The sequence below is a fragment of the Bufo gargarizans genome, chromosome 6, assembly GCF_014858855.1.
Source record: "Bufo gargarizans isolate SCDJY-AF-19 chromosome 6, ASM1485885v1, whole genome shotgun sequence".
Lineage (NCBI taxonomy): Eukaryota > Metazoa > Chordata > Amphibia > Anura > Bufonidae > Bufo > Bufo gargarizans.
In genome coordinates, this window is record NC_058085.1 from 348120061 (window position 1) to 348132346 (window position 12286).

At 45.1% G+C, this 12286-nt stretch overlaps 1 protein-coding gene across 1 annotated transcript in view; it reads right to left on the bottom strand.

Moving 5' to 3' along the window:
* CRTAC1 (cartilage acidic protein 1) overlaps positions 1-12286 on the bottom strand; it is a 256614-nt gene that overhangs the window by 28980 nt on the left and 215348 nt on the right. Inside the window, exons 7-8 of the mRNA XM_044299707.1 lie at positions 11939-12039; positions 9212-9380 (exon numbers count right to left, since the gene is read on the bottom strand). Of these exons, the coding sequence (XP_044155642.1) occupies positions 9212-9380; positions 11939-12039 (270 nt within the window). The remainder of the gene's footprint in view (positions 1-9211; positions 9381-11938; positions 12040-12286) is intronic.

Below are 12286 nucleotides of genomic sequence, written 5' to 3' on the forward strand. Positions count from 1 at the left end.
CATGGAATGGGCCTCCCATGGTCTATCCATAACAATTCTTAAGGTATTCCAGCTTTTACACTGTCCACTGAAGCCCACACAATAAGCTGACATTTCCTGTCTCCTTCAGCTCAGTTTTCAGCTTTGCTGTACAGACTGGGACAGAGTAAATTCATTATCATTATAGAGAGGCATGCCAATAACAGATGTCAGATGTAATATTGTACCGGTAAAGGTCTAGATAAGGCAAGGTAGCGACACATTATACTATAAACATGCAGCTCTGCCCACAAAACATCCAGCCGCTCCTTAGTAAATGTAAACTGCCGGGCATGGAGCGAACCACCCGAATGCAGAATAGATCTGGAGCAAGTGCTGCCTCCACAGACAAAATAGGCAAAATTGCTACACTTTTCTGGCGCAGCGCATATCATACGTTTGTCTCATGACTGACGTAAAAAAAAAAAATGAAAATCAAACATCATATAGAACATAATGGGACAGATTTATCATTAGCTCAAGTCAGAATAATGGAGTGAAAAAGTCGCAAATTTTTGCACAATCGCAAAAACTGCACAAAAATGTGCGACTTTTTTCTGCTCTGCACTATGCTCGCCAGTTTTCTGAAAGTGGGCGTGTTTTCTTATGTAAATGAATCTCTAGACAGATTTACTATTGCGACTATTTAAAAAGTCGTCAAAAAGTCGCTAAAAAAATGCGCAATTTCACTCCAGTGAGGACCATGCTTATCTTATGAGACTTTTTAATAGAACGTGCGACTTTTTCATAAAGATGTGCAACTTTTATAAAAGCTGCTTACTGACGGATAAACTGCTACCGTCAAACCACTTTTATTACAGTCTTAAAGGGCCGATCGTAAATCTGACTTTAGCCATATGTGAAAGTGGAGTGAGCGGTCAGAGGAATGAGTAATCTGGCCCAATATCTTTCTAACACAGCTAGAACCAGCCCTGTACCTCACATGGACCCAGAGATCTCCCCATTCATTGATCCAATTGTTCTGCTACATTTATTTCCGGCTGGCAGCTCAGGGGGTGTGTCCTTTCTCTGGGGTGAGCCCTTTCTCAGGGGGGAGTGTCCTTTCTCTGGGGTGAGCCCTTTCTCAGGGGGCGTGTCCTTTCTCTGGGCTGAGCCCTTTCTCAGGGGGCGTGTCCTTTCTCTGGGGTGAGCCTTTTCTCAGGGGGCGTGTCATTTCTCTGGGGTGAGCCCTTTCTCAGGGGGTGTGGCCTTTCTCAGTGGGCGTGGCCTTTACTGCTGCAGCTATTTCCCTGTAACTGCCACAGCTTCCAAGAGTAGATCCGGCTGCTGATAGTTGAAGATTTAAACTGAGTACAAAAAATAAGGAAAAAGACCAACAGCAGGGGGTGCTATAGAGATACAAAGCAGATACGAGCCAGCGTAGCAACCCCTCTCCTCTCACATCTGCATGACTCCAAGGATGGGTGTCACAACCAGACAGCTGAGAAGCTCTGACAGAGGCCTTTCAGAACCTCCCCCTTGAGTTTCTTTGTTGTGGTATTCAGTTACTCATCTCGTTAGCCTCTCTCAGCTGTCATGTGTTGGACTAATTGCTTCCCTTTAAATTCCTCCCCAGAATGCTTTTCTGGGCGGCCTATACTTCTTCCTGGAGTGTGTGTGCATGCCCATCTGGTTCTCCTCTCTTCTACAAAGTTAAGTGTGGAACATTTATCTGTTATTTTCTGTTTGCTGGATCCCAGGTGACCCTGACTCCCTCCGTATCTTGTGTAGGGAGCTGGTGGTCGTGTCCCCTCACTATTGTAGGGTGCTCAGGGGTTATATAGTCAAGGTACGTGGATATGCAAACCTCCACCATTCGGATCTTTGCATAGGCTGAGCAGCCAGGGAAAGTGCCAGGTCTTCTGCAGGGGTCTCCCTTGGTTCCTTAGCTTTTGGATCCAGCGAGTCATTTATACATGTTGTTTTGCCTTGTTTCCTGTACACCGTCCGTGACATTATAGGCCGCCATAACCGTCTCAAGCATGGATCCGGTTTCACTTTTGGCTGAACGCTTCCAGGGTCTTTCATTGGAGGTAGCTGATCTCCGTAAGACTTTTTCTCAGCTTCAAGTGACCGGTTCAGCTTGCGTTCATGGAGTTTGTTCTGAGCCTAAGATCTCGCTCCCGGATACGTTTTCCGGGGGTAGTGAGAATTTTGTGCGTTTTAGAGAGGCTTGCAAACTCCATTTTCGCCTTCTTCCCCATTCCTCTGGTGATGAGGAACGGAGGGTGGGGATCATTATATCGCTGCTCAGAGGTAACGCTCAGTCCTGGGCCTTTTCGCTGCCGGAGGGGGCACGGCCCCTCCGTTCAGTGGATGAATTCTTTTTAGCCCTGGGTCAGATATATGATGATCCGGATCGTATTGCTCTGGCGGAGTCTAGACTACGTCTATTATGCCAGGGTAAACAATCCGCAGAAATATACTGCTCAGAATTTCGGAGATGGGCAGCTGATACTGGTTGGAATGATGCTGCACTCCAAAGTCAATTTTGCCATGGTCTTTCAGAGGGATTGAAAGATGCATTTGCCTTTCATGAGAGGCCTATTTCTTTGGACTCTGCTATGTCTCAGGCCGTTCGTATTGACAGGCGTCTTAGAGAGAGAGGAGAGATCTCTCCTTCCTGTCATACTCGGTCCCAGGACTGTGCAGCGGTCCCATTCTGTGCGCAGGGGTCTCAGTCGCTGTCAGCCCCTTCTGAGCAGGAGCCCATGCAGCTGGGGTTGATTGCTTCTGACAATAGAAGATTCAGCCCGCATGGGAGGGTTTGTTTTTGTTGTGGAGGTATAAATCATTTGGCAAATATTTGTCCTTCTAGGAGATTCAGGCAGTTCTCTGGGAATAATAAAGAAACAAAGAGGAAAAAATCTTTTAAAAATGTTCTGTCTGTTACTATTGGCAGGGTTGAGGCGGAAATTGAAGGTTTTCCGTTTGCTTGCAGTTCCCGTTTTGTCCTGCCGGCTAGGGTGGCGCTAGAGAGCAAGAACATTTTTTGTGAGATTTTTGTGGATAGTGGAGCAGCGGTTAATCTCATTGATAATCAATTTGCGATAACTCATGGTTTCCAGGTGCGCACTTTGGGAAAGGATATTCCTGTTTTTGCTATCGATTCCGCTCCACTTTCTCAGAAATCATTAAAGGGCATAGTTCACAATATCCGTTTAATTGTGAGTGATGCTCATGTTGAGGATGTGTCATGTTTCGTCCTTAGCGGTTTACCCACCCCTCTGGTGTTGGGGCTGCCCTGGCTCACTAAGCATAACCCCACCATTGATTGGCAAGCGAGGCAAATAAATGGTTGGAGTGACTTTTGCAGAGAGAATTGCCTCATGACATCTGTTTCTGAGGTTGCTACTAAGACTGTACCATCTTTTCTCTCTGAATTTTCGGATGTCTTCTCTGAGAGTGGAGTTCAGGATTTGCCCCCGCACAGGGAGTACGATTGCCCTAATAATCTCATCCCAGGCGCCAAACTGCCTAAATCTCGTTTATACAATCTTTCCCAACCTGAGAGGATCGCTATGCGTGCTTATATCTCTGAGAGTCTGAGAAAAGGACACATACGACCCTCGAAGTCACCTGTTGCCGCTGGTTTTTTCTTTGTTAAGAAAAAAGATGGTTCTTTAAGACCTTGTCTGGATTTCAGGGAGCTGAATAGTATCACTATTCGTGACCCTTATCCGCTTCCTCTGATCCCGGACCTGTTTAACCAGGTTGTTGGGGCTAAAGTCTTTTCCAAATTAGATCTAAGAGGGGCATACAACCTCGTCAGGGTCAGAGAAAGGGACGAATGGAAGACGGCCTTCAATACCCCTGAGGGCGCTTTTGAAAATTTGGTTATGCCTTTTGGTTTGATGAATGCCCCAGCCGTTTTTCAGCATTTCGTGAACAGCATTTTTTATCATTTGATGGGAAAATTTGTATTGGTGTATTTGGATGACATTTTGATTTTTTCTCCCGATTTCAAAACTCATAAGGAACATTTACGTCAGGTCTTGCTCATCCTGCGGGAGAATAAATTATATGCGAAACTGGAAAAATGTGTGTTTGCGGTTCCAGAAATTCAATTTCTGGGGTTTCTTCTCTCCGCTTCTGGTTTTCGCATGGACCCCGAGAAGGTCCGCGCTGTGCTTGAGTGGGAGCTTCCTGAGAATCAGAAGGCGCTGATGCGTTTTTTGGGCTTTGCCAATTATTACAGGAAGTTTATTTTGAATTATTCCTCTATTGTTAAACCACTCACTGATATGACCAGAAAGGGGGTAGATTTTTCTTCTTGGTCAGTAGAGGCGCGTAAGGCTTTTTCTGATATCAAGGAGAGTTTTGCTTCCGCTCCCATCTTGGTGCAACCTGATGTTTCTTTACCCTTCATAGTTGAGGTTGATGCTTCTGAGGTGGGTGTGGGGGCGGTCTTGTCTCAGGGTTCCTCTCCTGCCAATTGGCGACTGTGTGCCTTTTTCTCAAGAAAACTCTCCTCCGCAGAGAGAAATTACGATGTGGGAGATAGGGAATTGTTGGCCATCAAGTTGGCTTTTGAGGAATGGCGCCATTGGCTAGAGGGAGCCAGACACCCTATTACCGTATTTACTGACCATAAAAATCTGGCTTACTTGGAGTCAGCCAAGCGTCTGAACCCGAGACAGGCCAGATGGTCTTTGTTCTTTTCTAGGTTTAATTTTGTTGTCACGTTTCGCCCTGGAGTTAAGAATGTGAAGGCAGATGCCCTGTCACGTTGTTTTCCGGGAGGCGGGAATTTTGAAGACCCGGGTCCCATTTTGGCTGAAGGTGTGGTGGTCTCGGCTCTTTTTCCTGAATTGGAGGCAGAGGTGCAGGCAGCCCAGTCAGAGGCTCCTGATCTTTGTCCTCCTGGGAGGTTGTTTGTGCCTCTCGCTTTAAGACACAAGATTTTTAAAGAACACCACGATACGGTCCTTGCTGGGCACCCGGGGGTAAGAGCCACACTGGATCTCATCGCTCGGAGATTCTGGTGGCCTGCGCTTCGTAAGTCGGTTGAGGGTTTTGTGGCAGCCTGCGAGACTTGCGCTCGTGCCAAAGTCCCTCATTCACGGCCATCAGGTCCTCTCCTTCCCTTACCCATTCCTTCCCGTCCTTGGACACATCTGTCCATGGACTTCATAACGGACCTGCCTCGTTCCTCGGGGAAGACTGATTCTGGTGGTGGTGGACCGTTTTCCTGGTTTGCCCAATGCTAAGATGCTGGCGCAGGCATTTATTGATCACATTGTCAAATTGCACGGAATTCCTTCAGACATAGTCTCTGATAGGGGCACGCAGTTTGTTTCCAGATTCTGGAAGGCTTTCTGTTCTCGCTTGGGGGTTCGGTTGTCATTCTCTTCTGCTTTCCACCCGCAGTCGAATGGCCAGACAGAGCGCGTCAATCAGAATCTGGAGACATATCTGCGCTGTTTTGTGGCGGAGAATCAAGAGGATTGGTGTTCTTTTTTGTCCCTTGCTGAGTTTGCTTTAAATAACCGTCGTCAGGAGTCCTCTGATAAGTCACCATTTTTTGGTGCATATGGGTTTCATCCGCAGTTTGGGACTTTCTCGGGAGAGGGGTCTTCTGGTTTACCTGATGAGGACAGATTCTCCTCGTCTTTGTCATCTATTTGGCAAAAGATTCAAGATAATCTAAAGAGCATGAGTGAGAGATATAAGCGTGTGGCAGATAAGAGACGTGTGCTTGGTCCGGACCTGAATGTTGGTGATCTGGTGTGGTTGTCTACCAAGAATATCAAATTGAAGGTTCCCTCCTGGAAGTTGGGTCCTAGGTTTATTGGGCCTTACAAAATCCTGTCTGTCATCAATCCTGTTGCATACCGTCTTGATCTTCCTCAGACTTGGAAGATCCATAATGTTTTTCATAAGTCCTTATTGAAACCTTATGTTCAACCCATTGTACCCTCGCCTTTGCCTCCTCCTCCGATTATGGTTGATGGGAATCTTGAATTTCAGGTCTCTAGGATTGTGGATTCTCGTCTTGTCCGCGGTTCTCTTCAGTACCTTGTTCATTGGGAGGGGTATGGTCCTGAGGAGAGGATGTGGGTCCCAGTGACGGACATTAAGGCCTCTCGTCTCATCAGGGCTTTCCATAGGTCCCATCCTGAGAAGGTGGGTTCTGAGTGTCCGGAGTCCACTCGTAGAGGGAGGGGTACTGTCACAACCAGACAGCTGAGAAGCTCTGACAGAGGCCTTTCAGAACCTCCCCCTTGAGTTTCTTTGTTGTGGTATTCAGTTACTCATCTCGTTAGCCTCTCTCAGCTGTCATGTGTTGGACTAATTGCTTCCCTTTAAATTCCTCCCCAGAATGCTTTTCTGGGCGGCCTATACTTCTTCCTGGAGTGTGTGTGCATGCTCATCTGGTTCTCCTCTCTTCTACAAAGTTAAGTGTGGAACATTTATCTGTTATTTTCTGTTTGCTGGATCCCAGGTGACCCTGACTCCCTCCGTATCTTGTGTAGGGAGCTGGTGGTCGTGTCCCCTCACTATTGTAGGGTGCTCAGGGGTTATATAGTCAAGGTACGTGGATATGCAAACCTCCACCATTCGGATCTTTGCATAGGCTGAGCAGCCAGGGAAAGTGCCAGGTCTTCTGCAGGGGTCCCCCTTTTGTTCCTTAGCTTTTGGATCCAGCGACTCATTTATGCATGTTGTTTTGCCTTGTTTCCTGTACACCGTCCTTGACAATGGGTCATCAACTGACAATTCCCCTTTAAAATCAGCTCTGCTGAAGCCGTGACTAATCTGAGTGACAGCAAGGAAGGAGTTAATATCTCACATTAGTTTTACTAATGAGATGAACATATCGGCTCTAAAATCGACACCTGGCCGGCAGGGAGATGATGAGAGCTGCTGTACCATCATTTGTTGGTGTTAACAAAGAGTTAAAAAGTCACAAAATGTTTTGTTGTTTAAGGAATTAAGACCAGAAGCGCGCTTTGATTGCGTTGGCAGGCACCAAAAACGCGCCGATCCTTGTCTTTCATCTCGCGTCTTTCTGCTCGTGTCATTAGCAGAGATGAATCCTCAGTAAATCGGGATCCAGAGAGACCGGAGATTTCACAGGCCGCATTATCGGCTACACTGCAAAAAACGGCAAATGGGCACAGTGAGAGCCAGGCCGAGGGAAGGAGGGATAGGCTTCTGCCTAGGGCACACCGCTAGAAGGGGCAATTGAGACAATTTGAGTGCCAAATAGATTTTTATTTGTAGCTTCTCTCGGAATAAACCCGTCTTCCCAAAACAGTGTTATATTTCCATGTTTTACATCAATCACCGTACAACCCCTTAAGGGCTCATGCACACAAACGTATTTTATTTCCGTGTCCGGTCCGTTTTTTTTTCCAGACCGTATGCGGAGCCATTCATTTAAATGGTTACTATTTGCACGTATTTTGCTACAATTTCTTATGAGAAGATTCCCCTTTATTTCCATTCCTGGGAATGGTGGGCGACAACCAATATGGAGGCCACTACAAATATGCAGGATAACTAATGTGGTAGGTGTAACGGAGGCCATAATGTTGTTTCATTACCCAGAATTAAGCCTCATTCACACGTTAGCATTCCACGTGCGTGTTCGCCACGTCCATGGGTCCGTGTTTTTAGAATGGGAGCATGCTCTATTTTGTCTGTGTTCATAGATCCATCACGCCCATTATAGTCTATGGGTCCGTGAAAACCACGAATGCAACACGGATTCCACCTGTGTTTCACGGATCATTAGGAAGATATGCTTTTAAAAGTGTCCGTCAAACATGGATGACACACGGACAGCAAAAAACGGACACACGGACCACACACGCATCCTTCATGGACAGCCTCATGGAGGCATCACTGGCCACCTTCTCATGGATTGAAGCACAGACACGGACGTCTGAATGACGTCCGTGAACAAATCATTCACCGTAGTAACTACAACAAATACGGCCATACAATACACAGGATAATACCACCGCAATATCCACATAACAGAGCTATACAGCACCAGGAAAATATAAAAATTCTATTGCGAGCATTTTCAAAAAATAAATTAATTTTGAATGATGAAATAAATAAATGAATAAAGTAATATAAACAGAATGCATGAATTAATACATAAAGAAAAAATAAATATACATAAACTAACAAAGCAAATAAATGCTCAAAAAATTTATAAATAAATGATAAAATAAAATTCTCAAATAAATACATTTAAAAATTAAAGTAATGAAATAAATATATAAATACATTAGTTAATAAATAGCTAAACAAATTAATAAAAAATTATAATTAAATATATAAATACATATATTAATAAATAAACAAATGAATAAAGTATTAACATAAAAAACTTAATTAAAAAATAAATAAACATATTAATAAATACGTGCATAAATACTTGAATTAATAGATAAACTAATTATAAAATAAAGTAATTAAATAAATAAATAAATAGATAAATTAAAGGGGTTATCCCACCTCTATAATCACCCCCCTAATGCCCGAGCCCCTCATATAGGTTATACTTATTGCCGCTAGGTCAATACATCTGTATAGCTCTGTTATGATGTAGATATTGCGACCCTAGGGAGGCCCGTCCCTATGGCGGCCTGCTATTGGCTGCTCCCCCTGTCGCGGCGGATGTTTTGATCCACGCAATGGAGAGATGCAGCGGCGGCCATGTGGGGATCATGAGCAACGCGTCTACCAGGGAGTGGGGTTAGTATAACCTGTATGAGGGGCCCAGGCATTGGCGGGGGAATTATTATAAGAGTTGGATAACCCCTTTAATAAATGAAGTTGCCAATACAGATTAAAGTGTGTGGAACGGAGTGCTGGCCGCATCTTTTGCAAAAACTGCGGCTCGGATGCGGACCCGAAAAACGGTCGTGTGCATGAGGCCTTAGAAATACATGTCCACTTGGCTTAGTCAGCATTATACAATGGCCAGGTAGCAATACTCAGATCCCTGGATGTCAAACATCAGATTTGCAGTTGCAGTTTGCATCATCTGGAGAAGACTTCTAGATGGTGGAGACCCTGCGGCATCTGCTCAGTGTCCGTTTTGCATACCCTATAATCTTGCTTTTCCCATCAAAATGGTTCTCTTTGGTGTTTAAATCCACAAAAATATCTGATCCCTAAAGTCTTCAGTGTAGAAAGAGATCGAAGGAGAAAAGAAGCTTTCGTTACTTACCGAGGCCAAAGTGCGCGACCGGTTCCATCTCACAAAGGTACCCAGATCCGCCGTCAATAATTCTTAGATGGGCCCCACTTTTCTTGGTGTATAGGACCACTTTAGCACCTCTTGCAAAAGCTCCGTACTTGGTGCGAGGGATCACTCTGAGCCAATTGTTTTTCAAGCCCTAGAAGACACAACGAGTCCGCTTATTCTGGACTGTGGGGAGAAAAAGCCACCAAGATGATGCATAAAAGAAGTCAAAACATGGGGCTCATATACTAAGGGTACTTTCACACTTGCGTCAGAGGATTCCGGCAATCGGGACGCAAACTGATGGCATTTGTCAGACGGATCCGGATGCGGATCTGTGTGACAAATGCATTGAAATACGGGATCCGTCTCTCCGGTGTCATCTGGAAAAACGGATCTGGTATTATTATTTTTTTACAGATTTAAAGGTCTGCACATGCGCGGACCGGAAGATCGGATCCGTCAATGCGGCAATTTCAATGCCGGCACTAATACATTTCAATGGAAATTGATGCCGGATCCGGCATTCCGGCAAGTGTTCAGGATTTTTGGCCGGAGAGACAACTGCAGCGTGCGGCGGTATTTTCTCCGTCCAAATACCGTAAGAGGGACTGAACTGATGCATCCTCAACGGATTGCTCTACATTTAGAATGCATTAGGATAAGGGTACATGCACACGAACGTTGTTTGTTTCCGAGTCCGTTCCGTTTTTTTTGCGGACAGGATGCTGACCCATTCATTTCAATGAGTTCACAAAAAATGCGGACAGCACACCATGTGCTGTCCGCATAAATATGTCCGTTCTGTAGCTCCGCCAAAAAAATAAAACATGTCCTATTCTTGCCCGTTTTAGGCATTGTTACAATGGATCTGCAAAAAAAAAAACGGATGGCATTCGGAAGTCATTCATTTTTTCGCAAAACACATGAGGTCGTGTGCATGTAGCCTAAAATTGATCAGTTTTTTTCCTGTATTGAGTCCCTAGGAAGGAACTCAATACCAGAAAATAAAAACGCTAGTGTGAAAGTCCCCCTAGACGGGCGTCACATGTCAATCTAGGTGAAGCCTGTTAAAGGGCATCTGTCAGCAGTTTTGTACCAATCCTGTGTATAGGGGATAGCTTTTTATAACCGGAATACCCCTTTAAGGCTACGTCTACACAACGATATTTGTCGCGCGCAGATAGGGCACAACTACACTGCAACATTTGTAGCGCAAAATTTTGTTGCACTAATGTCGCGCGACAATTTTTATAATGATAGTCTATAGTGTCGCACTGCAACATGCAACATGCTGCGACTGCGACGCAACAGTCGCAGAAAAATCCATCTCGAATAGATTTTCTGCAACTGTTGCGTCGCAGTCGCAGCATGTTGCATGTTGCAGTGCGACACCATAGACTGCCATTATAAAAATTGTCGCGCGACAAATGTCGTCGTGTAGACGTAGCCTAAGTCTACATAGACTTGTTATACCCCTTTAACGAGGACCTGTCACCTCTCCTCACATGTCTAATTTAGTGACTAATTGTGGATCATCATTTCTTACACCTCTAAGTTGTGCCGTTCCTCTACTATTACTACTAGAAGTTTATAAATACATTACTAACAGTTTGCAATGATGGTACCAGCTGGGAGTGTGTCCCTGCGCAGTCTGACATTATCCAATACGTGCTGCCAGTCTCAGACCAGTCAGGGACACACCCAACCGCACCTTCATTGCAAACTACTAGTAATTCATTCATAACTTCTAGCAGGAATAATAGAGGAACGGCACAACATAGCGTCATAAGAATAGAGGCTCCAGAATTGATATTACATGGAGGATGCAAGCAGTTACTAAAACAGACGTGACGGGGAGGGGACGGCTCGTCCTCAATTCTTACAGAGCAGCTCGGAGTCTCTTGGTGACATCTCCTGCTCCAGTCATTACATTATTCTGTCTAGACCGCGAGCAGCAGTCGGCAGCACTAATCTGCTCTAATTCACTTATCTTCCCAGTTGGCAGTCCTGAAAAAGTGAAGAAATCATTGAAGCTGATGGAGAAAAGTTATTATTTCCTTACAGATGAGTCAAAATGGACAAATTCACATTTAACCCAGCAAGTACACAGATGCAGCAAACGTTAACTTGACCTCATCCATGACTTTGGGTTACCCCATGACTAATGTAAAAAATGAAAATCTGACATCATATAGAACACGGCAACCTCTTTCTAACAAAGCCAGAACCAGCCCTGTACCTCACATGGACCCAGAGATCTCCCCATTCATTGCTCCAATGGCTCTGCTGGATTCTCTTCAGCCTAGCAGCTCAGGGAGCGTGTCCTTTCTGCTGCATCTCTGTCCCTGTAACTGCCACAGCGGAACATCTGACAAGTGGGAGTTGAAGTTTTAAAATTGACCGCGTGCGACCAGCTCAGTGACACGGACAGGAAGCAGGGAAAGGAACAAACAGCAGGTGGCGCTATACTGATACAGTTTATTGAATAACTCACTGGCTATACTAAATGTTTAATTACATGCAATTAGAAAAGTATTCGGATCCAGGTGCTGGTTTGAAAAATGTAGAATATGTTTAGTGACACAACCCCTTTAAGTGTCAATATAATGTCCGCCGCACCTTATTTATTCATGTTAGGTCAAGCTGACGTTTGTCACATCTCTGTCCCCTTCATTTACCCTGATCCATGCAGCAATACTGGAGTCTCACCTGCTTCCCCTTGAAGACAGATAAGGGCTGCGCCATGGACTCTCCGTGGGATAAGATTAGGTCCAGCATGCCATCGCCATCAAAGTCAGTCACAGCGCCACCTATGGAGGCAAAGACAATCAATTTACCATGGCTGAGCGCAGTACTCAAGCCTATAGTCAATTCCCTACCCCACACATCTGTCAAAAACTCATAAAACCTGCACTACCCAGCAGGGGGCGACGAGGAGCACAGGAGACAGCTACCCTGACCCCATTCTGAGGAATAATGGGAGTGACACTTAGAATAAAAAATATGGCATTCAGCCTAAGCTGATTTATACCATGTAATTGAGGGATATATAGTAAT